Source organism: Gorilla gorilla, chromosome 1, assembly GCF_029281585.2.
Source record: "Gorilla gorilla gorilla isolate KB3781 chromosome 1, NHGRI_mGorGor1-v2.1_pri, whole genome shotgun sequence".
In the NCBI taxonomy this organism is placed as follows: Eukaryota; Metazoa; Chordata; class Mammalia; order Primates; family Hominidae; genus Gorilla; species Gorilla gorilla.
This window is the reverse complement of record NC_073224.2, coordinates 240,138,865-240,166,662: the sequence shown is the minus strand read 5'-3', so window position 1 is coordinate 240,166,662 and position 27,798 is coordinate 240,138,865. Positions and strand designations below refer to the sequence as shown.

Below are 27,798 nucleotides of genomic sequence, written 5' to 3'. Positions count from 1 at the left end.
CAGGGACAGAGGAGAGGGCAGGGTAATGGGTGCGCAGGGGTCCCTTCCAAAGGCTGCGGGTGGCCAGGGGTGTGCCGGGGCGCTGAGGTGCGGTCACCGAGAGATTCTGGCCTCCAGGGTGGTCGGGCCTGGCATGGACTCTAGGGGATGGTGCACACACCGGACCGGACGGGCCCCTCCCTTACCCCCGGATCCCCCGGCTGGGCAGCGGCCAGGGAGAGGGGCGACCTACGGGGGCGGGTGTGGGGACGCCGGACTACGCGTCAGGAGTCCCAGATGGGCCCAGACCCCCATTCCCCGCCCCGGGCCGCAGTGACGTCAGGGCCCGGACGTTCCCGGAACGGCCTCTTGGGGGCGTTCCAGCCCCACGGACCCGCAGGGAGTCCCCGCCGCAATTTGCATGGGGCTCATTTGCATGACCCCGCCCCGCGCGGGAGTCGGGGGCGCCGGCGACTGGAGGAGCCACTGTCAATCCCCAGGGGAAAGTGGGCGAGGCGATTTCTGGGCCGCTCACCTCACTCCACCCTCCAGCTAGCGCCGCACCTGGGGCCCTCCCCCACCTACGCCCCGCCAGGGTGGGGCCGCGGGCGCAGACACTCGCGGGCACACGCACGACGACGCGCACACGCGGGCGCACGCGGCCCCCCGAGCCCCCTGCGGCGACTCCGATTCACCCCCGCGGGTGCGGGGCGCGGACCCGCCCAGCCCAGCCCCTGCTCCCCAGGCGCTTCCTCCTCCCGCGACCTGCCCCGGCCGCACCCGCCTCCGCTCCAGCACGCGACCCTGCCCGGCGCGACCCCTGCTCCCCCGGCCCAGCCCCACCGCTGCCCTCGACTCAATCCCAGTTGAACGCCCGCAGCCTCAGTCCCACCCCCGGCCCAGCCCCAGCGCCCCCAGTCCCACCCCCAGCCCCAACACCTTCAGGCCCACCCTCGGCCCCAGCCTCAGCCACCCCAGCCTCAGTCCCGGCCCAGCCCCAGCGCCCCCGGGCCCAGCCCCAGCCCCAGCCCCGCCTGCCCGGCGTTCCCTTTTGTGCGGCGCTCTCCCGTCCGCATCCGCCCGATCCTCTGGAACTCCCCGCGGACGCCGGGGTCCCTGGAGGCGGCTTCCTTTGTCTCTGCTCCCACCCTCCCTCCGCGGCGTCTTCGCCCCTCACTCACCTCCCCAGCCCCGCGAGGACGAGGGGAGCTGGAGGGAGCCCGGGACCCGGCGCGGCCTCCGCAGGCGGCGCTTTCTTCTCGCTCCCGACGCGGCCGCCCCTCCTGCCTGCCCGCTCCTATCGCCGCTTCCGCCTCTGCCGGGGACGGGGACAGCAGACCCTCGGCGCCCGGACCCCGCGCACCTGCCGCGCGCACCGCCTCTCCGGCCTGCGCGGCTCCGGGGGCTCCGGGAAGACCAAGCGCTGGCGGCCAGCCCGGGGAGGCTGTGGGCAGCAGGGGTGGCCGCGGGCTCCCAGTCCCTCCTCCGCCTGCCTCGGAGCCCACATTTGGGATTTCTACTCCGGGAGAATTCTGCACTCCTCCCAGGATGAGCCTGGAGGACTGGAGCCGGGACCTGGCACCCCCAGGGCTGTGACTGGGTGAACTCTGAGGGCACAGCTGCGGTCCGCCGCCCCAGGGGTCCCAGGATGGGGCGAGCAGCCCTGAAGAGGCCCAAGGGCACCCCGTGAGGAGCCCCCACGCTCTGAGAGTGGGACGCAGAGCCGGAGCCCCGGGCCATGCCTCCGTTGCCGCTGGCGCGGGACACCCGGCAGCCGCCTGGCGCCTCCCTGCTGGTGCGAGGCTTCATGGTGCCCTGCAACGCCTGCCTGATCCTGCTGGCCACCGCCACGCTCGGCTTCGCGGTGCTGCTGTTCCTCAACAACTGTAGGTGGCCGCGGGCGGGGCGCCGCATTGGCCAAGCCCCAACCCCGAAGCCCCTGCACATAGAGGCTGGAGGCCGCGGCGGGTCCGCGGGGCTCCCGGCAGCTTCCCGGGGATGGGATGGGTCACTCTGCGGACCCCTCGGTCCCTGGAGGCCGTCCTTGGGCTCTCAGTGGGCCTGGCCCTCACCCAAAGCTGCAGAAACACTTTCTGCGGGAGCTGGGGAGGGAGGGGCAGCCGGCTACACAGAGAGCCGGCAGTTGGGGGTAGGGCAGGACCTGCGGTGGACTCTTCCGGGGAAGGGGGTCCTGCCTGCACCCCTGTGGCTGGGGCCCCATCTGACAGGGGTCAGGCCATGACTATTTGGCTGGAGGGGCAGAGAAAAGCAGGGGCCTCTGTCTCAGACCTCAGCCAGCCCGTGGGGTCAGGGCTGGACCCTTCAGCATCCCTGCCTCCCCAGCCTGGATCCCTGGGGCTGGCGGGGTGGGGGGGCAGGGGTGCCCCTTTCCAGGCTGGGCAAAGGGATGGGACAGGGAGGGGCCTGCTCAGAGGAGCCTAACTTGGGGATTTGTTTTCTTCCAGATAAACCCGGGACCCACTTCACTCCAGTGCCTCCGACGCCTCCTGATGGTGAGTAGGGCTGAGTTCGGGGGACCTGGATGGGCTGTGGCACTCTTGGGAGTCAGGGGCCATTTGGAGGTGTGCACCCAGATGCGTGGAGTGTGTCTGGAGTGAGGGGGAGGCTGGACAAGGGCACCTGGGTCTGTCCTGGGAGTCTGCAGCGGTGGGCCGCGGTAGGAACTCGGGGTCTAGAGGCCGCCGCCTGACGGCACTGGACCTCGGCTCTCACTTCTCTGGGCCTCAGCCCCCTCAGCCTCAAAACTGGGAACAAGTCCTGGGACCCACAGGTTGTGAGGTGATGTCAGGCCTGTAGGGCGGGGCCAGAGTCCGGTCAGGGGGCTCCGCTCCATTGTCCTCCCTTCTCCCTGTTCAGCAAGGGGTGGGGCTGGACAGAGGCTGCAAGTGGACAGGAGCTTGCAGGGAAGGCTGAGCTGGGGGAGGGCCCTGGCCTGATCAGCGACAGCTGTCTGGGGAGGGCCCTGGCCTGATCAGCGACAGCTGTCTGGGGAGGGGCCTGGAGGGCGGCAGTCTGTCCCTGGGACTCTGCAGGCTGTCATGGGGGGGCACGAGTGATGGCGGGGGCGGGTTGACCTTGTTGACCTGCTTTGTGAGGTGGGGCCTGTCTTCCCCGGGGTGCTCCTGGTGTTTGGGCCACTGTCATTGGGGTGGTGTGAGGGGAAGAGAGGAAGTGGTCAGCACTGCAGAGGAACACGGACGGGGGGACCGGTGGCTCCCTCGCCAGGCCTGGGGTCGTTTCCAGCAGGTGGGGAAGGAGCACCTGCCCCATCACTGGGTCTCACTTGCGTTCAGTTGTGTGTGCAGGGCTGTCTGTGTGAGGGCTGTGCTGAGGCCTTCCTGACCAGCACATGGGGTGGGAAGGATGACCTGGGGAATCCTGAAGTGATCTGAAGACAGAGCCCTGGGCTGGATAGATCGTCTCGGCCACTTTCCAGGTCTTGGGAGTGGGGGATGATGGCTGGAGGAGGTGGCCAGGCCTTGGCAGGGGGCCCTGTGATGCCCACCTGTGCTGAGAGGTGGGGGCAGGGGTGGGGGCAGCTTGGGATGCTCAGTGGTCTGAAAGATAGGGTGGGGTCTTCCCTGGGAGTGTGGAGTTTAGGCACCTGGGAACCGGAGCTGGATTCAGGGGTGTGAGATGGAGGCACTCTGCTTCCTCGACCGCCTGCCAGGCTGGGGTGACCTGTAGTCAACTGTGCTTTGCTCCTGAAGCCGCACACCAGCAAGTGGGCAGTGGTTCTCCCACACTTGGCTACTCAACTCCTGGTCCCAGGGACTCTGGCCTGGGGCAGCGCTGGGCCTGGGGTGAGGAGCTGGGCAGCGGGAATGGGGAATGGTGGCTGTGGGAACCCGTCCTACCCCTGGGCTCTAGCCCTGCAACCTGTCTGTTGGCCCCCAGCCCCTGATGGCCCTCCAACACCCACCCCCCAACCCCACCAGGCTGTTCCTACGAGATCCCAAAGGCTCCTCAGAGCACCAGGCTTCTCTTGGACTGTGGGGAGAGGAGACCGGTCTGCGTGGCCAAGGTGATTGAGGCCTCTGAGGGGCCTCGTGCTGGTGGGGTTGCTGTCCCCCTTCCTGAGACTCAGGAGCTCTGTGGGTCAGGGCAGCACAGCACCATGGGTGGTTTGTGACCTGAGGCATTTGAGGGGACACGGGGTTGCAGGGGCCTGCAACAGGCTGGGAGAGCAGGTAGGTGAGCAGCTGGCTTGTACTGGAAGACCCTCTCCCTCCTGGCAGCCCCAGGACTGGGGGCAGGAGGGTATGGACTCAGGGAAGGACCCGAGTCTTGCAGGAAGGGGCCTGAACCCTCCCAGTGGGCTGGGTCCTGGGGAGGAGACAGGTCTATGCAGGTCTATGCTGGTGGCTGGGGCCGGGCAGGGCCAGGGCAAGAACTGAGTTTCCACCACCTGTGAGCCAGAGGCCTGGAGCCAACTGGATTTAAAGAGGTGCTCAGGTGGGAGGTCCCCTCTCTTAGTGTTCTCAGCCTCTTTTCCTGACACCCAGAAGGCTGGGGAGTGTCTCCTTTTCTTTACACACTGCCCCCTTCACCTGGCCACAGCCCACCCTGCCACACAGTCACGGAGGGCTCCACACCAAGGCCATCGTGACCCACAGGCCACCTAACTGCGGTCACAGTTACGGGCCAGAGCTCACAGCAGGGCTGGGGCATCCTCTCCATCCCCCAGCCTACCCAGGACCAGGAAGGGAGTTAAATATACTCGCTCCTATAAAAAGCACTGCCGCCTCCAGCATTGCACATGGTGGGAGGCCCCGTCACGCTGCGGGAGAGTGGGTGGGGAGGCCGAGTGGCCGGGGAGGGGCCCCTGCAGGAGGTGGAGCTAAGACAGGCATGGCAGGACCCCCAAAAATGACCCATCAGGAACACAGGGCTCTCAGGGGCCTAGGTGTGTCACCTGCATCTATGAGGGGCCCTGTGGGCAGGTGACCGGAGCACAGATGTGTCTGAGCCCAGTGCTGGCATTTCTAGCAGTGTGGCCTTGTCAGGTGGCCTCAGCTATGTCTCACCTTCCTCCTGCCAGCTGGCTGGGGAGACATCTCGGGGCGTGGCTGCTGCGATGCGCTGTGCCTGGCGGGTATGTGCATGTGTGCCATCACCACGCGCACCTGTCTTCAGGTGATCTCGTGTGGAGCCTCTATGATCCCCTAGGCCCGTGGGGACTCAGCACGGTGGTGGGAGCGGCCCCTCACCTAAGCCCGCAGTGTGAGCCGAGAATGGGGGGGTGGGGCTTCCCGGAGGCCGTGATTCCTGAGCTCACTCTTGAGGGGCAGATGTGTTTCCAGCCTGGATGGGGATAGGAGGGAGGGACCAGCACTGTGACCTTTAAACCCTGGGCTGGCCGGCAGTGTCACACCATCAAATGCTGTGAGGGAGATCCACCTCCACTCCACAGCTGGGGCCACATTCCAAGAGGAGCCGACTCTCTGAGGCCCTGGAGGCAGAGGGGAAGGGGCCAGGACCTGGCCCTGCACACCAGATGGGGATGGGGGGGCCAGTGCTCAGCCTGGCTTCAAGGTCCCGCCGGGTACCCAAGGTCTCTCCACTGCCCTGCCACATTGGTCTAGCAGCTGGTCACTCAGAGCCTGTCCCTAAGGTACCTCTAGGCTCCCATCCCAGAGCCTGCTCTCCATGCCCCTGCAAGCAGTCCAGCCCCGCTCACCCTGGTGAGCTGCCATCACCACCTTCTTCCCCAAGGCTCTGTCTTGGGACGTAGCAGGACCTCGGGCTGGACTATGGAGGGAGCCGCGGGTCCTGGTGGATGAGGAGCATGCCGGCCATCCAGGAACAGTGCCCTTGGCCATGGTGTCAGGGCCTTGGGAGAGGTCTGGCTGAGCCAAGGTGACCAAAAGGGGAGAAAGGCTCAGGAGCCCTGGTGCAGGGAGGTGACTGGGTCCTTGGCCATGGGGTTGGGACCTGGGGGGAACCATTGGTCCACAGGTCCAGCCAAAGCCCAGGAGAACAGCTGGCTGGGCATCGGCAGGTGCCCGTTGCATTTGGACTGGGAGTCCCAGGGCCTTGGACAAGGCAGGGCCAAAGGGAGAGGGAGGTGCTGAGGGGAGAGAGAAGGGGAACCAGAAGGGAAGTGAAGGGGCCAGGGGTGCATGTGGTTTGAGTTTGGTTTGAGCCAGGACGGGGGAAGGCCAGTGGTGATGACAGCCCTCATGACTATACTTACGATGGCAGCAGACGGGCCACAGCGCTGTGGGCAGCCTCTAAGCTTTGCAGATACTGGCCCATTTAACCCCACCATCCTGGGAGGTAGGTCCTATTGCTCCTATTCACAGAAGGGGACACTGAGGCCCAGGCAGGTGATAACCTGCCCACATTCCCACAGTGGGTAATGCAGAGCTGAGCAGCCTGGCTGCAAGACCTGAGGTGGGAGGGGAGCAGAAGAGGGGTGGGGGCACAGCCAAGGTTTGGGGAGGAAGACAGGGATCTGGTGGGGGGAGTATGGGTAGGTTGCAGGGATGACAGGCTGATGGCCCTCACTCAGCCTTCTGGGGTGGGGGCAGGGACACCCAGACAGACAGCGCCAGAGCCTGGGGTGGGCTGTTGCTATAGCAACAGCTGGCTCCAGCTCCCAGTGCACCCACCCTCCTTGGAGATGGGGGGGTTTCCTCCTGCCCCATTTCACGAGCCTGCTGGGAAGTGATGGGTGGTAGCCACCCCTCTGACATGACTTATTAATGATAATTGGGCCCAATTAAACATTTATTAAATCCAGACAGCTGCAGCCCCTAACGGGCCCTTCCCTGATCCTGGGTGGGCCATGCTGGGGGTGGGGGTGCTCAGGATGGGCTGCCGCAGGGGCTCTGGGTTTTAACGTGCTTGAGGCAGCTTTGTTGGCCACGTTGAGGTCTGGTGATGGGACGTGTGTCAGGTGCTGTGGTCTGCAGCTGTAAGAACTAAAATGAGCAACAGTTCCTGCACCTCTCCAAGAAGGAAGTTCGCTTTAACAGAGAGTGAGGGCGATGGAGGAGGCAAGAGTGAGGTGGGGGGCCAGAGGGATGCCCAGGGAGGAGGGGGCGTGTGGGTGCCCCAGGGATCCCAGGGAGCGATGGGAGGCTGCAGAAGGGCACAGGCCTGCCGCGGGTAGGGGGCTGGCCAGGGAGAATAAGAGATAGTAGAGGCGGAGGCCAGGAATTTGCACTTCTCCAGGGAAGCTGGGGAAGAGTTGGGGAGACGGAGGCAAGAAGATTCCCCACCCATCTTAGGCGCAGGGAGCGGTCAGGGAGGCGCCAGAGGTGGGCCAGAGCTGTGACCTGGCCTCACACCCCGTCCCGGTGGGGCTCTCAGGCCCCTGAGGGCCAGACGCGGGACCTGGGTGCGACCCGGGCGGGAGGCGGCAGGGCTCAGCTGTGCTGGACGCTGCAGCAGCGCGGGAAGGGGCTCCCCCGGCTCCATGGGGTGAATCGGTGAGGGGCTCCGGTGCCGATGTGGAAGGAGCTCCTGAGCAGAACTGCGGCCTGGACTGCTTGTGCCCGAGTTGGTTTCGAGGCGTCTCTGCTTTTCGCTGGGGGCCCACGAGGTGGGTGGGAAGTAGGTGCTCGCCCGTCGCAGAAACAGAGTCGGGTGCCGCCTGCGGCAGACGCCCCTCTCCGCGCCTGCAGGGGCGGGGTGGGGGAGAAAGGTCATCCCTGGAGAAGCCCGGGGCTGGCGGGAATCCTCGGCGGGCGGGGTCTGCGAGGGGCAGGGCCGGTCCTGTGAGAGCGCACGCACGCGTGTCCGTGTCCGTGGTGGACCCCCGATGCGGTGCGGGGGGGTGAATGCGCGGGCTGCGAGCACGGCAAGGTCTCTCAGGCTTGTGGACGTGGGTACGGGCGTCCCGGCACCCTGAGCTTTCTCCCCCACCCGCCCCAGCGTGCCGGGGAATGCTGTGCGGCTTCGGCGCCGTGTGCGAGCCCAACGCGGAGGGGCCGGGCCGGGCGTCCTGCGTCTGCAAGAAGAGCCCGTGCCCCAGCGTGGTGGCGCCGGTGTGTGGGTCGGACGCCTCCACCTACAGCAACGAATGCGAGCTGCAGCGGGCGCAGTGCAGCCAGCAGCGCCGCATCCGCCTGCTCAGCCGCGGGCCGTGCGGTGAGCGGGGCGGGGCCGGTGCCTGGGGAGCGGAGGGGCGGGGCCTATGAGAGGGAGCGAGGCTGGGAGGGGCTTCGGGGCCAGTGGGGCGGGGGCAGGGGCGGGGCCTGCGGGGCCTGGGGGCGAAGCGGGGCGGGGGCGGGGGCGGGGCCTGCGGGGCCCGGCGGGGAGGAGCGGGGCTGGGAGGGGCCTGGGGGGCGAAGCGGGACGGGGGCGGGGGCGGGGGCGGGGGCGGCCCGTCTGACCGGCAAGCCCCGCCCGCAGGCTCGCGGGACCCCTGCTCCAACGTGACCTGCAGCTTCGGCAGCACTTGTGCGCGCTCGGCCGACGGGCTGACGGCCTCGTGCCTGTGCCCCGCGACCTGCCGTGGCGCCCCCGAGGGGACCGTCTGCGGCAGCGACGGCGCCGACTACCCCGGCGAGTGCCAGCTCCTGCGCCGCGCCTGCGCCCGCCAGGAGAATGTCTTCAAGAAGTTCGACGGCCCTTGTGGTGAGCGCGGCGGCGGGCGCACGGCTCGACCTCTGTGGGCGCGCGGCGACAGCGTCCTGACTCCTGCCCTCGACCCCCAGACCCCTGTCAGGGCGCCCTCCCTGACCCGAGCCGCAGCTGCCGTGTGAACCCGCGCACGCGGCGCCCTGAGATGCTCCTACGGCCCGAGAGCTGCCCTGCCCGGCAGGCGCCAGTGTGTGGGGACGACGGAGTCACCTACGAAAACGACTGTGTCATGGGCCGATCGGGGGCCGCCCGGGGTCTCCTCCTGCAGAAAGTGCGCTCCGGCCAGTGCCAGGGTCGAGGTGAGCGGCTTCCCCGGGGGACGGCTCCGGCCAGTGCCAGGGTCGAGGTGGGCAGCTTCCCCTGGGAGGGCTCCGGCCAGTGCCAGGGTCGAGGTGGGCGGCTCCCCCCGGGAGGGCCGCCTGCTCCCCGCACATCCCAGGGCAGGGATGGAGGGTGCTCCGGCCTCTCCGTGATTCCCTCACCCCTGCGCCCTAGACCAGTGCCTGGAGCCCTGCCGGTTCAATGCGGTGTGCCTGTCCCGCCGTGGCCGTCCCCGCTGCTCCTGCGACCGCGTCACCTGTGACGGGGCCTACAGGCCCGTGTGTGCCCAGGACGGGCGCACGTATGACAGTGATTGCTGGCGGCAGCAGGCCGAGTGCCGGCAGCAGCGTGCCATCCCCAGCAAGCACCAGGGCCCGTGTGGTGAGCGCCCCGGGGTGGAGGCCAGGCGGGGTGGGCTGCTCCTGCGTCAGTCCCTGCCTGGACATCACATGCCATCTTCATCCATCATGTTCCTCTTGGGGTCCTGGGAGTGGGCCGGTCCCTCTGGGAAGGCTCTGGGGAGGGTGGAGGCTGTGTGCGGAGGGTACCTGGATACCTGGGGGCTGGTGAGGCAGAGGCGGGGCCTTGTCCAGGCTCCCTGGTCCCTGCCCTCAGCCACGCCCTCCCTGGGGGTCCTCTGGCCTGTCCGCGTGTCTCCACGCTGTAAGCACAGGCTGTTGGGGTGGGCAGGCTGGACACACCACCAGGGTCCTCACTCTTGGGACATGGGCAGCCGTCGGCCGTTTTGGAGGCAGTGTCAGGACTTGAAGGGCCAGGGGGAGGCAGTGGCCATCGTGTCCCGGTGGGCCTGGCTGCCGTGGCTCTGCCTGCCTGTGTTCGTCTTGGTCAGTTCGCCCATTTTCTGGTCTTTCTCTCTGCGTCTGTCTCTTCTCTTTGGTCTCTTCTTCCCTGTTGGCTCCGCCTCTTGTGTCTTCCAGCCTGACCTGCTGGCAGGATGAGGTGCCGTGCCTGCCCTCCAGGAGCCCGCAGCCCGAGGTCTGCCCCTGGTGCGGCAGGGGGGGTGGCTTGCTGCTGCCTGGCCTTGTGGTCCTCAGAGCAAGTGGACAGACACCTCCTCCCCCGTGCAGCCCTGGGTGTGACTCTGGGGGCGCAGGCTCCTCCCACCCACAGAGAGTCCCCCACATGCATGGGTGTCCTGGGGATGCTGGTGGTCAGGGGTCAGTGGCCTGGGCAGGCTGGGGAAGCCTGGCCCTCCCATAGCCTGCTGTGGACAATCAGGAAGCCCCAAGCTTGGGGGCAGCCCCGCCCACAGCCACCGGGGACTCCTGGGTGTGTGTTCCGCTTGCCTCTGCCGCGTGTCTGTCCCTTTCTCTGCCGTGTCTGCTGCGCATCTGGCCCTTCTCCTGTGTTCTCTCTTCCTCCACCATCCCCTCCCTGGGAGAGGGACTGCTGCGTGGGGCTGGGGGCTTTGCCTGCAGCCAAGGGGGGGCTTGTGGGACCACTGAGCCCCTGTGTCCTTCCCAGACCAGGCCCCGTCCCCATGCCTCGGGGTGCAGTGTGCATTTGGGGCGACGTGTGCTGTGAAGAACGGGCAGGCAGCGTGTGAATGCCTGCGGGCGTGCTCGAGCCTCTACGATCCCGTGTGCGGCAGCGACGGCGTCACATACGGCAGCGCGTGCGAGCTGGAGGCCACGGCCTGCACCCTCGGGCGGGAGGTCCAGGTGGCACGCAGAGGACCCTGCGGTCAGTGGCGGGTGAGGGGTCTGGTGGGGTTCGGGGAGAGAGAGGTTCCTGGTCGCCTGGTGATGGAAGCTCCTCCCCAGACCGCTGCGGGCAGTGCCGCTTTGGAGCCCTGTGCGAGGCCGAGACCGGGCGCTGCGTGTGCCCCTCTGAATGCGTGGCTTTGGCCCAGCCCGTGTGTGGCTCTGACGGGCACACGTACCCCAGCGAGTGCATGCTGCACGTGCACGCCTGCACACACCAGATCAGCCTGCACGTGACCTCAGCTGGACCCTGTGGTGAGTGAGGCCCTGGGGCCGGGCGGGCCGGGGTCCTGTGCCTCCCTCAGCCTGGGCCTGCCGACCCCTGCCTGGCTCTGTCTCCTGCAGAGACCTGTGGAGATGCCGTGTGTGCTTTTGGGGCTGTGTGCTCGGCAGGGCAGTGTGTGTGTCCCCGGTGTGAGCACCCCCCACCTGGCCCTGTGTGTGGCAGCGACGGTGTCACCTACGGCAGTGCCTGCGAGCTACGGGAAGCCGCCTGCCTCCAGCAGACACAGATCGAGGAGGCCCGGGCAGGGCCGTGCGAGCAGGGTAGGCCGGGGGTCGCTGGCGAAAACTGCTGGGCTCTGGCTTTGGACAAGAAGCCCCTGGGTGACTCTGCTCCCCTTCCCCGCAGCCGAGTGTGGTTCCGGAGGCTCTGGCTCTGGGGAGGACGGTGACTGTGAGCAGGAGCTGTGCCGGCAGCGCGGCGGCATCTGGGACGAGGACTCGGAGGACGGGCCGTGTGTCTGTGACTTCAGCTGCCAGAGTGTCCCAGGCAGCCCGGTGAGCCCCGTACCCCTGGCTCTCGGCGGGCGGCGGGGACGGGGCTGCGGCCGCTCACACTGACACCACCCTCCAGGTGTGCGGCTCAGATGGGGTCACCTACAGCACCGAGTGTGAGCTGAAGAAGGCCAGGTGTGAGTCACAGCGAGGGCTCTACGTAGCGGCCCAGGGAGCCTGCCGAGGTGAGCCGGCTGCACGTGGGGTCTCAGGCACAGGCGCGGCGGCGTCTGGGTTTCCGTGTCTGGATGTGGGCGTGCCCGTGTGCTGCGGTGGGCCCCTGTGGACGTGCGTATTGTGTTGTAAGTGAGCATCGTCCAGTTTCGGTGCCTGTGCACGTTTGTGCAGCTGCGTGTGTGGGCGTGTGTGTCCATCAGTCAGTGGGCGTGCACCAGGCCAGGCCTCAGTGCCGAGAGGCAGCGTGAACCATGCGGGGCCCCACCGTGTGGGCACTTTCTCTGCATACGTCGATCCGGTCGATGTATCACATCAATTAGGTAAAAGTGGTGCCCGGTGTGTGTGATGCGCGTGCACAGATGTGTGTCTGCAGAGGGGCGTTAACTGTGCGGTTTGGAGGAATGTGGGTGAGAATGCATGCTGACGTCTTCAGATGTCCGTTTCTCGATTTGCAAGGAAGCTGTGTGTGTCTGTGCACAGAGCTGCGTGTCCGTGATCTTTGGATGCTCTGTGTGTTGTGTGTTCCTGGACCTGCATTTACAGACATGTCCTTGCGTAAGATGTGGGAGCCTCACCTGTGTCCTCAGCCCCAGGCTCCCGGGCTCCTCTGGGAGCTGGGATCAGGTGGGCTGAGTGGTGACAGTGGGGGTAGGTGGAGGTAGAGTGTCTGGGTCCAGGGTGGGTGTCCAGCACTACGTGAAATCTGAGTCCCACACCCTTTCCTGCAGGCCCCACCTTCGCCCCGCTGCCGCCTGTGGCCCCCTTACACTGTGCCCAGATGCCCTACGGCTGTTGCCAGGACAATATCACCGCAGCCCGGGGCGTGGGCCTGGCTGGCTGCCCCAGTGAGTACCTGAGCTCAGCCCTGACCCCGGGCCTGGTGCGGCTATGCGGCCACGTGACCTTGTCCTGCCCTGGCCTTTCAGGTGCCTGCCAGTGCAACCCCCATGGCTCTTACGGCGGCACCTGTGACCCAGCCACAGGCCAGTGCTCCTGCCGCCCAGGTGTGGGGGGCCTCAGGTGTGACCGCTGTGAGCCTGGCTTCTGGAACTTTCGAGGCATCGTCACCGATGGCCGGAGTGGCTGTACACGTGAGTGACAGGACCCAGGACTGGCCACCGGCTATGCCCTCCTACCTGTTCACCCCCATCACTGTGCTTCTCCTCACCTGCCCAGGCCCTGGCCTGACCCACGCCTGGCTGGGGGCTGGGCAGAGCCAGGGTTGGGGACCAGGCTCTGGAGGAGGTGGGGAAGCCTGTCCAGGTGCGGACATCACATTCCTCCCCGATTTCCCCCAAAGCCTGCAGCTGTGATCCCCAAGGCGCCGTGCGGGATGACTGTGAGCAGATGACGGGGCTGTGCTCGTGTAAGCCCGGGGTGGCTGGACCCAAGTGTGGGCAGTGTCCAGACGGCCGTGCCCTGGGCCCCGCGGGCTGTGAAGCTGGTGAGTGAGGGCCAGCGCTACCCTGGGGCTTCATGGGGTGGGGTGGGGTCACCCGAGCCACAGAGGTTTCCCATGCCTGTGCCCCAGACGCTTCTGCGCCTGCGACCTGTGCGGAGATGCGCTGTGAGTTCGGTGCGCTGTGCGTGGAGGAGTCTGGCTCGGCCCACTGTGTCTGCCCGATGCTCACCTGTCCAGAGGCCAACGCTACCAAGGTGAGGGGTGTGGGATGTGAAGAGGAGTGGGGAGGAGGCCTCGCCTTGAACATCCTTGTTCTCTGCCCCAGGTCTGTGGGTCAGACGGAGTCACATACGGCAACGAGTGTCAGCTGAAGACCATCGCCTGCCGCCAGGGCCTGCAAATCTCTATCCAGAGCCTGGGCCCGTGCCAGGGTGAGGCCTGACGGCCACTGCCCCAGAACTGACCAGGAAGGCCTGACGCTGCCCTAAATCCAGCCCCACCCGCCCTGAGCCACCTGACCCTGTCCCAACCCGTCCCCCCGCCAACCTCCCTCTCCTTGCAGAGGCTGTTGCTCCCAGCACTCACCCGACATCTGCCTCCGTGACTGTGACCACCCCAGGGCTCCTCCTGAGCCAGGCACTGCCGGCCCCCCCCAGCGCCCTCCCCCTGGCTCCCAGCAGTACCGCACACAGCCAGACCACCCCTCCGCCCTCATCACGACCTCGGACCACCGCCAGCGTCCCCAGGACCACCGTGTGGCCCGTGCTGACCGTGCCCCCCACGGCACCCTCCCCTGCACCCAGCCTGGTGGCGTCCGCCTTTGGTGAATCTGGCAGCACTGATGGAAGCAGCGATGAGGAACTGAGCGGGGACCAGGAGGCCAGTGGGGGTGGCTCTGGGGGTGAGCAGGGATCAAGGACTTGGGGTGGGTGGGCAGGCGCCGAGAGGCTGCACCAGAGCCTGGGCTGAGAGCTCGTCTCCCCAGGGCTCGAGCCCTTCGAGGGCAGCAGCGTGGCCACCCCTGGGCCACCCGTCGAGAGGGCTTCCTGCTACAACTCCGCGTTGGGCTGCTGCTCTGATGGGAAGACGCCCTTGCTGGACGCAGAGGGCTCCAACTGCCCCGGTGAGTGGATGGCTGGGCGAGGGGAGTGTGAGGATCAGCCTGGGCTCGGCCGAGGTGCTGCCCCCTCGCCTGGGCAGCAGGTCAGTGCCGGGGGTTATAGTCTTGGGACTCGGCCCCCTCAAACACGTGCGTGCCGGGGACCCCACGCCTAACCCGTCTCTCTCGTTGCAAGCCGGCGTGGCACACTGCTCTGAGGAGTCCTCCTGGTAACCGACAGCAGCCCCACCCTGGGGTCCCCACTAACCTCATGACCATCTGACTAACATCCACCTTCCCGTGCACCCATGTGGCTTGCTGCTGGGGCCTGTGCCCGGGCCAGCCTGGATGCCAGGCAGATGCCAGGCAGGGCCTCACTGCACCTCCCCCACAGCCACCAAGGTGTTCCAGGGCGTCCTGGAGCTGGAGGGCGTCGAGGGCCAGGAGCTGTTCTACACGCCCGAGATGGCTGACCCCAAGTCAGAGCTGTTCGGGGAGACAGCCAGGAGCATTGAGAGCACCGTAAGACGGGGGGCGCAGCCCCCACCCACCCACTGGCCTTCCTCCCCAGATACCCAGAGCAGCACCAGGGCAGCCCGGCTTGGGCGGCCCCCCAAGTCCTTGCCTACCCCCTGCCACAGCTGGACGACCTCTTCCGGAATTCAGATGTCAAGAAGGATTTTCGGAGCGTCCGCTTGCGGGACCTGGGGCCCGGCAAATCCGTCCGCGCCATTGTGGATGTGCACTTTGACCCCAGTGAGACCCGCGCCCTGGACCCTTCCTGGGAGGCAATGGGTGGGGGACGCCTGGGGCTCTGCCATGCTCAGGGCTCCCTCCTCCCCAGCCACAGCCTTCAGGGCACCCGACGTGGCCCGGGCCCTGCTCCGGCAGATCCAGGCGTCCAGGCGCCGGTCCTTGGGGGTGAGGCGGCCGCTGCAGGAGCACGTGCGATTTATGGACTTTGGTGAGCGCCAGGCCACGAGCCACAGCTTACCTGCCCCCTCCTCTGCCCATGCCCCTGCCCCTCACCCCTTCCTGGCCCTGCTCCCAGGAAACCCCAATAGCTCCCTGTGCCGGCAGACTGGTTTCCTGCGTTTTTCGCGGGGGCCACGTCAGGAGCCATTGCTGCGGTAGCCACGGCCAGAGCCACAACTGCATCGCGCCTGCCGTCCTCTGCTGTGACCCCTCGGGCCCTGCACCCCAGTCACACAAGCCAGCCCGTTGCCAAGACCACGGCAGCCCCCACCACACGTCAGCCCCCCACCACTGCCCCCAGCCGTGTGCCCGGACGTCGGCCCCCAGCCCCCCAGCAGCCTCCAAAGCCCTGTGACTCACAGCCCTGCTTCCACGGGGGGACCTGCCAGGACTGGGCCTTGGGCGGGGGCTTCACCTGCAGCTGCCCGGCAGGCAGGGGAGGCGTCATCTGTGAGAAGGGTAAGGATGTCCACTGCAGAGGAGGGCGGGGAGGCAGCAGGGTCGGGGCAAGGATTGGGGGTGGGGCTAAGCCACCATCAGGCTTTGAGTTGGGGGCAGGAGCCCGGATTAAGGCGGGGTTTCGGCCAGGTGCGGTGGCTCACGCCTGTAATCCCAGCACTTTGGGAGGCCGAGGCGGGCGGATCACCTGAGGTCGGGAGTTCGAGACCAGCCTGACCAACATGGAGACACTCTGTCTCTACTAAAAATACAAAATTAGCTGGGCGTGGTGGGGGGTGCCTGTAATCCCACCTCGTGAGGCTGAGGCAGGAGAATCGCTTGAACCTGGCAGGCGGAGGTTGCGGTGAGCCAGGATCACGCCACTGCACTCCAGCCTGGGCAAAAAGAGCGAAACTCCGTCTCAAAAAAAAAAAAAAAAAAAAAAGCAGGGGGCGGTTTCCGGGATAAAAGTGGGGAATCCTCGGAGCTTTTCCAGCCGGCCCTCCCGGTCGCTCTTTGCAGTGCTTGGCGCCCCTGTGCCGGCCTTCGAGGGCCGCTCCTTCCTGGCCTTCCCCACCCTCCGCGCCTACCACACGCTGCGCCTGGCACTGGAATTCCGGGCGCTGGAGCCTCAGGGGCTGCTGCTGTACAATGGCAACGCCCGGGGCAAGGACTTCCTGGCATTGGCGCTGCTAGATGGCCGCGTGCAGCTCAGGTGGGCGGGGAGGGGACGGGGGCCGGGGCAGCTCAGGTGGGCGGGGAGGGGACGGGGGCCGGGGCAGCTCAGGTGGGCGGGGAGGGGACGGGGGTGCCGGGGCAGCTCAGGTGGGTGGGGAGGGGACGGGGGCCGGGGCAGCTCAGGTGGGCGGGGAGGGGACGGGCCGCGTGCAGCTCAGGTGGGCGGGGAGGGGACGGGGCCGCGTGCAGCTCAGGTGGGCGGGGAGGGGACGGGCCGCGTGCAGCTCAGGTGGGCGGGGAGGGGACGGGGCCGCGTGCAGCTCAGGTGGGCGGGGTGGGGACGGGGGCCGGGGCAGCTCAGGTGGGCGGGGAGGGGACGGGGCCGGGGCAGCTCAGGTGGGCGGGGTGGGGACGGGGGCCGGGGCAGCTCAGGTGGGCGGGGTGAGGACGGGGGTGCCGGGGCAGCTCAGGTGGGCGGGGAGGGGACGGGGGTGCTGGGGCAGCTCAGGTGGGCGGGGAGGGGACGGGGCCGGGGCAGCTCAGGTGGGCGGGGTGGGGACGGGGGCCGGGGCAGCTCAGGTGGGCGGGGAGGGGACGGGGCCGGGGCAGCTCAGGTGGGCGGGGTGGGGACGGGGACGGGGGCAGCTCAGGTGGGCGGGGAGGGGACGGGGGCCGGGGCAGCTCAGGTGGGCGGGGAGGGGACGGGGGTGCCGGGGCAGCTCAGGTGGGCGGGGTGGGGACGGGGACGGGGGCAGCTCAGGTGGGCGGGGAGGGGACGGGGGCCGGGGCAGCTCAGGTGGGCGGGGAGGGGACGGGGGTGCCGGGGCAGCTCAGGTGGGCGGGGTGGGGACGGGGGCCGGGGCAGCTCAGGTGGGCGGGGTGGGGACGGGGGCCGGGGCAGCTCAGGTGGGCGGGGAGGGGACGGGGGCCGGGGCAGCTCAGGTGGGCGGGGAGGGGACGGGGGGGGGTGCCGGGGCAGCTCAGGTGGGCGGGGAGGGGACGGGGCCGGGGCAGCTCAGGTGGGCGGGGAGGGGACGGGGCCGGGCGATGGTCTTGAGCACCTGCTCCCGCCCTCAGGTTTGACACAGGTTCGGGGCCGGCGGTGCTGACCAGTGCCGTGCCGGTAGAGCCGGGCCAGTGGCACCGCCTGGAGCTGTCGCGGCACTGGCGCCGGGGCACCCTCTCGGTGGATGGTGAGACCACTGTTCTGGGCGAGAGTCCCAGTGGCACCGACGGCCTCAACCTGGACACAGACCTCTTTGTGGGCGGCGTACCCGAGGACCAGGCTGCCGTGTGAGTCCCTTGGAGGGTGGTGTGGCCCCGACCCCGGCCCTTTGGGGTCCCGGTGTGTGAGGTGGCTTTGCCTGTGGCCCCTGAGCCCTGACCCGGTGTCCCTCCTGGTGGCAGGGCTCTGGAGCGGACCTTCGTGGGTGCTGGCCTGAGGGGGTGCATCCGTTTGCTGGACGTCAACAACCAGCGCCTGGAGCTTGGCATCGGGCCGGGGGCTGCCACCCGAGGCTCTGGCGTGGGCGAGTGCGGGGACCACCCCTGCCTGCCCAACCCCTGCCATGGCGGGGCCCCATGCCAGAACCTGGAGGCTGGAAGGTTCCATTGCCAGTGCCCGCCCGGCCGCGTCGGTGAGGGTGGGGCCGGGGCGGGTGGGAGTGGGACCCCGGGGCCTGTGGGCGGTACCCAACCGACGCCTCCTGGGACCTCGGTCCCGTCTTCCTCCGTCCAGGACCAACCTGTGCCGATGAGAAGAGCCCCTGCCAGCCCAACCCCTGCCATGGGGCGGCGCCCTGCCGTGTGCTGCCCAAGGGTGGTGCCCAGTGCGAGTGCCCCCTGGGGCGTGAGGGCACCTTCTGCCAGACAGGTCGGGGGCGTGGGGCTCTCAGGGCAGGGGGAGGGGTGGGGTCGAACGTTTGGGTGGGTACAGGTTCCAGGTAGCATTGCAGTTAGGATGCGGCTCAGTCTAGTTTGGGTTTTGAGTTAGGATCCACACACGGCTGGCATGGGGTGCAGGAGGCCCCGGGGATCAGGACTGAGGCCTTGGTGATTCTCCCTACAGCCTCGGGGCAGGACGGCTCTGGGCCCTTCCTGGCTGACTTCAACGGCTTCTCCCACCTGGAGCTGAGAGGCCTGCACACCTTTGCACGGGACCTGGGGTCGGTGGGGCAGGAGCAGGGGGAAGGGCCGGCCCCCACCTCCGTCTATCCTGTGGGGAGGGGACAGCAAGACACCCCAACTCCCCATGACCCCAGGGAGAAGATGGCGCTGGAGGTCGTGTTCCTGGCACGAGGCCCCAGCGGCCTCCTGCTCTACAACGGGCAGAAGACAGATGGCAAGGGGGACTTCGTGTCGCTGGCACTGCAGGACCGCCGCCTGGAGTTCCGCTACGACCTGGGCAAGGGGGCAGCGGTCATCAGGTGGGCCAGCAAGGGTGGCTCTGGGAAGCCTGGGGCACTGGCCTGGGGCAGCAGCAGGTCGCTCGGGCCCTGGGTGGTCGCGTGGCCGGTGGTGGACAGAGCCCACTCACGCTGCCCCTCCTCACCAGGAGCAGGGAGCCAGTCACCCTGGGAGCCTGGACCAGGGTCTCACTGGAGCGAAACGGCCGCAAGGGTTCCCTGCGTGTGGGCGACGGCCCCCGTGTGTTGGGGGAGTCCCCGGTGAGTGCCCTGGGCCGCGAGGGGACTCCCGCTGCTGCCTGCTCTTCCTCCTTGGGCGGCAGCCCCGCCCCTGCCAGCGCTCACGGAGCTGTTTTTCTGTCCTGTTCTCTTGGCCGCCTGCCCTGTCCTCTGCCTCCTCTGCCTTCCTGCTCTCTGCTCTCGCTCTGCAACCCCACCTGCTCTTCGGAGGCCAGAAATCCCGCAAGGTACTGTCGGCCTCTCATCTGCTCACCGTCTCTGGCGCCTCAACCCCTAGGGTAGCTCCTCCCCCACTAAGGACCCTGCCATTTCTGTGTGATTAACGCTGCCCTCTAGATAGGCAATGGGCGGGTGGGGCGGGTGCGTGCGGGTGCCTGGGCCCTGGGTCTGCACCGTGGGTGGGCTCCGCACAGCCACTTACCCAGTGTCCCTGCAGGTTCCGCACACCATCCTCAACCTGAAGGAGCCACTCTACGTAGGGGGGGCTCCCGACTTCAGCAAGCTGGCCCGTGCTGCTGCCGTGTCCTCTGGCTTCGACGGCGCCATCCAGCTGGTATGTGGGGGTGGGGCGTGCCACCAGGGCCTCCAGTGTGGGCTGGGTGGCAGGGGCGTTCCCCCAGGGCCTCCAGGGCGGGTGGGGTGGCAGGCGGGACAAGGCCCTCACCCTGCCCTGCAGGTCTCCCTCGGAGGCCGCCAGCTGCTGACCCCGGAGCACGTGCTGCGGCAGGTGGACGTCACATCCTTTGCAGGTCACCCCTGCACCCGGGCCTCAGGCCACCCCTGCCTCAATGGGGCCTCCTGCGTCCCGAGGGAGGCTGCCTATGTGTGCCTGTGTCCCGGGGGATTCTCAGGACCACACTGCGAGAAGGGTGAGCCTGGCACAGGGCAGGGGGCGGAGGCCGGACGGGCCCGGAGCCCACGAGGCCCACCCTCACCTGCCTATCTCACAGGGCTGGTGGAGAAGTCGGCGGGGGACGTGGATGCCCTGGCCTTTGACGGGCGGACCTTCATCGAGTACCTCAACGCTGTGACCGAGAGGTAACGTGCCATCCTCTGCTGGCTGTCGGTTCCATCTGTGCCCTCGGGGCGGGACACCGGACCCCCACACCAGGAGGGCCCAGGAGGGGCCAGGAGGGGATGGCCCGGTGCTGCCACCTCTGTCCTCCTGCCTCTCTCTCACCTCCCGGTCCTCCCGCCTCTCACTGTCTGTCTCTTTGTTTCCAAGCGAACTGGCCAATGAGATCCCCGTGTGAGTAGAGCTCAGCGCCCCCCGCTCCCTCTCACTCCCACTCCTCCATCCTTCCTGGTGGGGAGCAGAGTCCTAAGCCCCCGGGGAACTTTCCATCCCTCGTGGCGGAGGATGGGGGTCCGGCGCTATTTGGCTGCAAGAGGCCGTTTCCTGCCTCAGAAGTGCAGTCACTCCTCCCAGGGCACAGGCCGAGGGTCGCCCCACAGCCAACCCCCACCACTGAGGCTGTACACACCTGTGCGCATATGCATGCATGTCCGTGTCCGTGTGCACGTCCGTGTGTGTGAACATGCAGGTGTGTCTGTATGTGCGTGTCTGTGTATATGGAGTGGATGTGCAAGTGTGAATATCCAGCTGTGTGTGTGCATGGGTCCATGTATACGTGTGTGTGTATATGTGGGGGGGACATGTAGATGTGTGTGTGTGTGACTATGCGGCCGTGTGTGTGCATGGCTCCATGTATGTGTGTGTATATGAGGGAGACATGCAGGTGTGTGTCCATGTGTGTGCATGGGTCCATGTATGTGTGTGTATATGAGGGAGACATGCAGGTGTGTGTCCGTGTGTGCACATGGGTCCATGTATGTGTGTGTATAGGTGAGGGAGACAGGCAGGTATGTGTCCATGTGTGCACATGGGTCCATGTATGTGTGTATAGTGTGTGCACATGGGTCCATGTATGTGTGTGTATATGAGGGAGACATGCAGGTGTGTGTCCGAGTGTGTGTGCATGGGTCCGTGTATATGCGTGTATATATGGGGGGCTATGTAGATGTGTGTGTGTATGAACAGGTGTAAGGGGAGCATTCAGGTGTGTCCGTGTGTGTTCATGTACATGTGTGTATATGTGTGAACATGGAGGTGTGTGTGTGTCCGTGTGTAGGTTTGCGTGCATGCACACATGCCTGTGTGTACTGGGGCATCTAAGCCCCTGGTCTCCACTCCATACCACCCTACGCCTACCTCCTTGATCTCCGCGCCCAGCCTTGGCCGTGCTCCCCTGCTGTCTGCACGTGGGTGTCTGTGCCCTCACGTGTCTTGTGTCTGCACGTGGGTGTCTGTGCCCTCACGTGTCTCGTGTCTGCACGGTGTCTGCACAAGCATGTGTAGGTGTCCCTGCTGGGCTCTTTGGCGGGCGGCCAATGATCCTCGAGGTCACGCATGTCTTCTGTGGGTGCCTGCTCCTTGCACCCCACAGTGTTGAGATGGGTTTGCGTTGGCCCCGCCTGTCCCCTGCTCACCCGCCTCCCTCTCTTCCTGCTTCTAAGCCCCGAAACTCTGGATTCCGGGGCCCTTCACAGGTGAGCACGTGGCAGCAGTGCCTGCAGACCCCTGGCTGGCCCATCTGTCCTCCCGCCCCTCTCTCTGATCTCTCTCTGCCAGGCTGCCCCTGTCTCCATCCCTCTTCTCCCTCTCACTGTCGGTGTCTGCCCACCAGCCACCCCTGGGTCCCGTCACAGCCCTCGTGGCCTCTGCAGCTGGGGCCCTTGTCCTCCCACCTCCCCCACCCTGTCCTGTTGCCACCTTCCTAGAGGCCCTGACCTGCCCTCTGCCCTCCAGCGAGAAGGCACTGCAGAGCAACCACTTTGAACTGAGCCTGCGCACTGAGGCCACGCAGGGGCTGGTGCTCTGGAGTGGCAAGGCCACGGAGCGGGCAGACTACGTGGCACTGGCCATTGTGGACGGGCACCTGCAGCTGAGCTACAACCTGGGCTCCCAGCCCGTGGTACTGCGTTCCACCGTGCCCGTCAACACCAACCGCTGGTTGCGGGTCGTGGCACATAGGTGAGTAGGGAACCCAGCGTGCCGAGAATAGTGGCGAGGGCTGCCCAGACTTGCCCAGCTGGGCTGTGTCCAGTCACATGTGGCCAGGGGTCAGGGAGGACACGCCTTGCTGCCTGAGCCGAGGTCACTGCCAGTGGGAGGAGGAAGGGCCAAGAAGATGCAGGAGAAGCAATGATCAGTTCCCACGTCTGAAAGGCATCCCGGCCCTGCCCGGAGCCTGCCGGGGGTCGCTCCAGTCTGAGCCTGGCCGTCGCCTCCAGCAAAGCTTGAGCTGCAGGAATGTCCCCGGCCTTGGCTCCCAGCGCCCTCCTTGGGGTCAAGGCCACCTCATCCTTGCCCCCAGGGGTGATACCTGGGGGATTCTCCAGGCTGAGGCACCTGCAGGGCATAGGAAGGATGCAGGGCTTATGGTCTAGAGGAGGCAGAGGGAACTCTGGGCCCTGATGGTCTCCCCCTCCCTGCACACCCAGGGAGCAGAGGGAAGGTTCCCTGCAGGTGGGCAATGAGGCCCCTGTGACCGGCTCCTCCCCGCTGGGCGCCACGCAGCTGGACACTGATGGAGCCCTGTGGCTTGGTGAGTGTTGGGGGAGACTAGAGAGGGATGCCCAAGGGTCTCATGATATCCGAGGGACAGACTCCACCCCCCAGTGCCCGCCCTTGAGTCAGGGTGCATGTGAGCCGGCGGGCTGGGCTCTCTCAGGGTGCATGTGAGCCGGCGGGCTGGGCTCTCCCAGGGCTGCATGTGAGCCGGTGGGCTGGGCTCTCCCAGGGCTGCATGTGAGCCAGTGGGCTGGGCTCTCCTCCCGCTGTAGCCCCTGCAGTTCCCAGTGCTGTGGGGCCGGGAGGCGGGTGCCCAGGTGTGGGCCCCCTGCTGGTCACCTGATCGTTGGGGTGCCCATCAGCATCACTGAGTCACAGCCGGGTGACTCCCACTGTCTGTGCTGCAGGGGGCCTGCCAGAGCTGCCCGTGGGCCCAGCACTGCCCAAGGCCTACGGCACAGGCTTTGTGGGCTGCTTGCGGGACGTGGTGGTGGGCCGGCACCCACTGCACCTGCTGGAGGACGCCGTCACCAAGCCAGAGCTGCAGCCTTGCCCCACCCCATAAGCTGGCACCAGAGCCCCGCGCCCGCTGTAATTATTTTCTATTTTTGTAAACTTGTCGCTTTTTGATATGATTTTCTTGCCCGAGTGTTGGCCGGAGGGACTGCTGGCCCGGCCTCCCTTCCGTCCAGGCAGCCGTGCTGCAGACAGACCTAGTGCCGAGGGATGGACAGGCGAGGTGGCAGCGTGGAGGGCTCGGCGTGGACGGCAGCCTCAGGACACACACCCCTGCCTCAAGGTGCTGAGCCCCCGCCTTGCACTGCGCCTGCCCCACGGTGTCCCCGCCGGGAAGCAGCCCCAGCTCCTGAATCACCCTCGCTCCGTCAGGCGGGGCTCGTGTCCCAGAGAGGAAGGGGCTGCTGAGGTCTGATGGGGCCCTTCCTCCGGGCGACCCCACAGGGCCTTTCCAAGCCCCCATTTGAGCTGCTCCTTCCTGTGTGTGCTCTGGGCCCTGCCTCGGCCTCCTGCGCCAATACTGTGACTTCAAAACAATGTTACTGCTGGGCACACCTCTGCGTTGCTCCTGTGCTGCCTGCGCCAGCCCCAGGCTGCTGAGGAGCAGAGGCCAGACCAGGGCCGACCTGGGTGTCCTGACCCTCAGCTGGCCCTGCCCAGCCACCCTGGACGTGACCGTATCCCTCTGCCACACCCCAGGCCCTGCGAGGGGCTATGGAGAGGAGCTCACTGTGGGACGGGGTTGACCTCTGCCGCCTGCCTGGGTATCTGGGCCTGGCCACGGCTGTGTTCTTCATGTGTTGATTTTGTTTGACCCCTGGAGTGGTGCGTCTCAGCTTTCCCGTCTCGCCTGAGAGCGGCTGAGGGCTGCCTCACTGCAAATCCTCCCCACAGCGTCAGTGAAAGTCGTCCTTGTCTCAGAATGACCAGGGGCCAGCCAGTGTCTGACCAAGGTCAAGGGGCAGGTGCAGGGGTGGCAGGGATGGCTCCGAAGCCAGAAATGCCTTAAACTGCAACGTCCCGTCCCTTCCCCACCCCCAGCCCCAGCCCATCCCCACCCCCAGCCCCAGCCCAGTCCTCCTAGGAGCAGGACCCGATGAAGCGGGCGGCAGTGGGGCTGGGTGCCGTGTTACTAACTCTAGTACGTTTCTGTGTCAATCGCTGTGAAATAAAGTCTGAAAACTTTAAAAGCATTGCTTTTGTCCATCCTCACCAGCGCGCTGGCCCGTTGGCTTCTTGCTCCACTTTGTGGTGGGAGCACGGACTTGGAGCTCCCTTGGGTGGCCCTGGATGGAGCCAGGCCCTGCACAGGGCTCCTTGTGGCTGATGATGCCCTGAGTGGGGAGCACACACTGCTGAGCACTGTGGGAGGCGGGGCCGTGGAGGCAGGAGGCTCTCTGGCGTGCACGTGTGGGTGCGTGTACGTGTGGGTGTGTGTGGGTGCGGGTACGTGTGGGTGCATGTGCCCGCTGTCCGGCGTGCACGTGGGTGCGTGTGAGTGTGGGTGCGTGTGCCTGCTCTCCGGCGTGCACGTGTGGGTGCGAGTGTGGGTGCGTGTGCCTGCTCTCCGGCGTGCACGTGTGGGTACGTGTGCGTGTGGGTGCGTGTGCCTGCTCTCTGGCGTGCACGTGTGGGTGCGTGTATGTGTGGGTGTAGGTGCGTGTGCCTGCTCTCCAGTGTGCACGTGTGGGTGCGTGTACGTGTGGGTGTGTGGGTGCGGGTACGTGTGGGTGCATGTGCCTGCTCTCTGGCGTGCACGTGTGGGTGCGTGTATGTGTGGGTGTAGGTGCGTGTGCCTGCTCTCCAGTGTGCACGTGTGGGTACGTGTGCGTGTGGGTGCGTGTGCCTGCTCTCTGGCGTGCATGTGTGGGTGCGTGTATGTGTGGGTGTGTGTGTGTATGGGTACGTGTGCGTGTGGGTGTGTGTGCCTGCTCTCTGGCGTGCATGTGTGGGTGTGTGTATGTGTGGGTGTGGGTGCGTGTGCCTGCTCTCCGGCGTGCACGTGTGGGTGCGAGTGTGGGTGCGTGTGCCTGCTCTCTGGCGTGCACGTGTGGGTACGTGTGCGTGTGGGTGCGTGTGGCTGCTCTCCGGCATGCACGTGTGGGTGCGAGTGCGTGTGGGTGCGTGTGGCTGCTCTCCGGTGTGCACGTGTGGGTATGTGTGCATGTGGGTGCATGTGCCTGCTCTCTGGCGTGCACGTGTGGGTGCGTGTATGTGTGGGTGTAGGTGCGTGTGCCTGCTCTCCGGTGTGCACGTGTGGGTACGTGTGCATGTGGGTGTGTGTGCCTGCTCTCTGGCGTGCATGTGTGGGTGCATGTATGTGTGGGTGTGTGTGTGTATGGGTACGTGTGCGTGTGGGTGCGTGTGCCTGCTCTCTGGCGTGCATGTGTGGGTGTGTGTATGTGTGGGTGTGGGTGCGTGTGCCTGCTCTCCGGCGTGCACGTGTGGGTGCGAGTGTGGGTGCGTGTGCCTGCTCTCTGGCGTGCACGTGTGGGTACGTGTGCGTGTGGGTGCGTGTGGCTGCTCTCCGGCGTGCACGTGTGGGTGCGAGTGCGTGTGGGTGCGTGTGGCTGCTCTCCGGTGTGCACGTGTGGGTACGTGTGCATGTGGGTGCGTGTGCCTGCTCTCTGGCGTGCACGTGTGGGTGCGTGTATGTGTGGGTGTAGGTGCGTGTGCCTGCTCTCCGGTGTGCACGTGTGGGTACGTGTGCATGTGGGTGTGTGTGCCTGCTCTCTGGCGTGCATGTGTGGGTGCGTGTGGCTGCTCTCCGGCGTGCCTGTGTAGGTGCATGTGCGTGTGGGTACGTGTGCGTGTGGGTGCGCGTGCCTGCTCTCTGGCGTGCACGTGTGTGTGTGTATGCCTGCACACATAATTGGCCCATGTCTGTGTCAGAGCACAGGGTTGGGAGGAGGCTGCACCCAGGACTGGAAGGGTCTGGGGCGAGCCAGGGTGCGTGGGGCTGTTGGGCAGCCTTTTCACTGGCCCAGGTGTACAGAACCAACCCTTGGCACTGCTGGAAGCCCCTAACTAGAAACCCCTGGGGTAGTTGGGCTCCTGGACTCCCTCTAACCTGCTTCCTAAATTAGTGTGTGGGTGACAGCGCTGCAGAAGCTGAGCCTCAGGGAAGGGCGCGGTGGCTCACACCTGTCATCCCAGCACTTTGGGAGGCTGAGGCTGGAGGATCGCTTGAGGCCAAGAGTGGGAGATCAGCTTGGGCAACATAGTGAGACCCCATCTCTGCAAAAAAATGTTCTTTAATTACCCAGGCGTGGTGGTGCACACCTGTAGCTCCAGCTACTCGGGAGGCTGAGGCAGGAGGATCACTTGAATCCAGGAGGTTGAGGCAGCAGCAAGCTGTGATTGCACCACGGCGCTCCAGCCTGGGTGACAGAGCGAGAACCTGTCTAAAAAACAGAGCTGGCGCCCAGCACCGGCAGATGTGAGCCCTGGGGAGAAGCAGGGGAAGAAGGGGTAGGGTGTGTGGCCAGCTGGGTGGCCCTTCGAAAACTGCTGTCTCTTATGAAAAATAACTAAGTGTAGTTTTCTATTTTGTATTAATGATTAAAAAAAAAAAAGGCCAGGTGCACTGGCTCACACCTGTAATCCTAGCACTTTGGGAGGCCGAGGCGGGTGGATCACCTGAGGTCAGGAGTTCAAGACGAGCCTGGCCAACATGGTGAAACCCCGTCTCTCCTAAAATACAAAAACTGGCTGGGCATGATGGTGGGTGCCTGTAGTCCCAGCTACTCTGGAGGCTGAGACGGGAGAATTGCTTGAACCCAGGAGACGGTGGTTGCAGTGAGCCAAGATCACGCCATTGCACTCCAGCCTCAGTGGCTGAACGAGACTCCGTCTCAAAAAAAAAAGAAAAAAGAAAACCACAAAAACATCGAAATAAAATAACACCAATGGCTGGGCACATTGGCTCATGCCTATAATCCCAGCACTTTGGGAGGCTGAGGCAGGCGGATCACCTGAGGTCAGGAGTTCAACACCAGACTGGCCAACATGGTGAAACCCTGTATCTACTAAAAACACAAACATCTGGGAGTGGTGGCAGGTATCTGTAATCCCAGTTACTCCGGAGGCTGAGGCACGAGAATCGCTTGAACCCGGGAGGCGGAGGTTGCAGTGAGCCGCGATTGCACCACTGCACTCCAGCGTGGGCGACAGAGCGCGACTCTGTTTCAAAAAAAAATGAAAAAGAAGATAATACCCACAACCTCCACACCCAGGAGGTCCCATGCGTCTGAGTGTTTGCTTTCTGGGCCTTTCATCACCTGGTCCTCTGGGGATATGCTGACCGACCCTGTGTGCCTGGCAGGTGTCAGGCACTGGGGGTCGGGGAGGAGAGAGTCCAGGAGCGGTGGCCACACACAGGTCGCTGACGGTGGGGGGCCAGGGTGGGGGCAGACTAACTTTGGGCTTCAGGAAAGGTCCAGAGAAAACACGCCCAAACCCAGACCCGAAGCATGAGCAGGGGGAGGGCAGGTGAGGAGGCCAGAGGTGAGGCATGTGGTGTGGGTCCATCGGACGGTGTGCAGGGCCCTGTGGCTTGACAAAGGGATCTTTCAGCAGGAAGCGGAGGCGTAGGAGCGGCCAGAGGCCAGCGTGCAGGACAGAGGCCACAGGTCAGAGCAGCAGAGGCTGGACAGAGATGGGCAGGGCAGGTCCAGCGGGGCTGCGTGGGCCTGGGGAAGAGAGCTGGGGGCGCTGCCTGAGGAGCTGTGGGAGGCTCCTGGAGGGCTCCAAGCAGGAGGCCACCAGATTTCATGAAGACGCCCCTGGCTAGGACAGGGTGCTCGGCTGCAGGGGGAGCAGAGGGAGGGATGTGGGGGAGAATGGGCGGGTCGAGGGGGGTGAGAAGAGGCGCTCAGGGA

General features: G+C 66.1%; 1 protein-coding gene across 7 annotated transcripts in view; it reads left to right on the top strand.

The window, feature by feature from the left end:
* Positions 1 to 24,108, top strand: part of AGRN (agrin) — a 37,396-nt gene extending 13,288 nt beyond the window's left edge. Inside the window, exons 1-38 of one of the 7 annotated variants that reach the window (XM_055381843.2) lie at positions 975 to 1,865; positions 2,445 to 2,492; positions 7,882 to 8,097; positions 8,362 to 8,586; positions 8,667 to 8,891; positions 9,088 to 9,294; positions 10,399 to 10,617; positions 10,698 to 10,892; positions 10,983 to 11,183; positions 11,269 to 11,417; positions 11,494 to 11,599; positions 12,320 to 12,436; positions 12,518 to 12,682; positions 12,892 to 13,035; positions 13,123 to 13,247; positions 13,319 to 13,424; positions 13,556 to 13,894; positions 13,979 to 14,116; positions 14,487 to 14,614; positions 14,734 to 14,848; positions 14,937 to 15,056; positions 15,173 to 15,526; positions 16,028 to 16,220; positions 17,261 to 17,476; positions 17,591 to 17,820; positions 17,922 to 18,056; positions 18,252 to 18,348; positions 18,445 to 18,609; positions 18,738 to 18,849; positions 19,044 to 19,055; positions 19,265 to 19,381; positions 19,505 to 19,697; positions 19,779 to 19,866; positions 20,054 to 20,077; positions 21,346 to 21,378; positions 21,638 to 21,862; positions 22,333 to 22,436; positions 22,810 to 24,108. In XM_055381843.2, the coding sequence (XP_055237818.2) occupies positions 1,718 to 1,865; positions 2,445 to 2,492; positions 7,882 to 8,097; positions 8,362 to 8,586; positions 8,667 to 8,891; positions 9,088 to 9,294; positions 10,399 to 10,617; positions 10,698 to 10,892; positions 10,983 to 11,183; positions 11,269 to 11,417; positions 11,494 to 11,599; positions 12,320 to 12,436; positions 12,518 to 12,682; positions 12,892 to 13,035; positions 13,123 to 13,247; positions 13,319 to 13,424; positions 13,556 to 13,894; positions 13,979 to 14,116; positions 14,487 to 14,614; positions 14,734 to 14,848; positions 14,937 to 15,056; positions 15,173 to 15,526; positions 16,028 to 16,220; positions 17,261 to 17,476; positions 17,591 to 17,820; positions 17,922 to 18,056; positions 18,252 to 18,348; positions 18,445 to 18,609; positions 18,738 to 18,849; positions 19,044 to 19,055; positions 19,265 to 19,381; positions 19,505 to 19,697; positions 19,779 to 19,866; positions 20,054 to 20,077; positions 21,346 to 21,378; positions 21,638 to 21,862; positions 22,333 to 22,436; positions 22,810 to 22,967 (5,892 nt within the window). In that variant the 5' untranslated portion in view covers positions 975 to 1,717 and the 3' untranslated portion in view covers positions 22,968 to 24,108. Of the gene's footprint in view, positions 1 to 974; positions 1,866 to 2,444; positions 2,493 to 7,881; positions 8,098 to 8,361; positions 8,587 to 8,666; positions 8,892 to 9,087; positions 9,295 to 10,398; positions 10,618 to 10,697; positions 10,893 to 10,982; positions 11,184 to 11,268; positions 11,418 to 11,493; positions 11,600 to 12,319; positions 12,437 to 12,517; positions 12,683 to 12,891; positions 13,036 to 13,122; positions 13,248 to 13,318; positions 13,425 to 13,555; positions 13,895 to 13,978; positions 14,117 to 14,486; positions 14,615 to 14,733; positions 14,849 to 14,936; positions 15,057 to 15,172; positions 15,527 to 16,027; positions 16,221 to 17,260; positions 17,477 to 17,590; positions 17,821 to 17,921; positions 18,057 to 18,251; positions 18,349 to 18,444; positions 18,610 to 18,737; positions 18,850 to 19,043; positions 19,056 to 19,264; positions 19,382 to 19,504; positions 19,698 to 19,778; positions 19,867 to 20,053; positions 20,078 to 21,345; positions 21,379 to 21,637; positions 21,863 to 22,332; positions 22,437 to 22,809 lie in introns of those variants that run through there. The other 6 variants (XM_055381812.2, XM_055381828.2, XM_055381822.2 and 3 more) reach the window with 6 other exon arrangements.
* Positions 24,109 to 27,798: the final 3,690 nt, after the last annotated feature.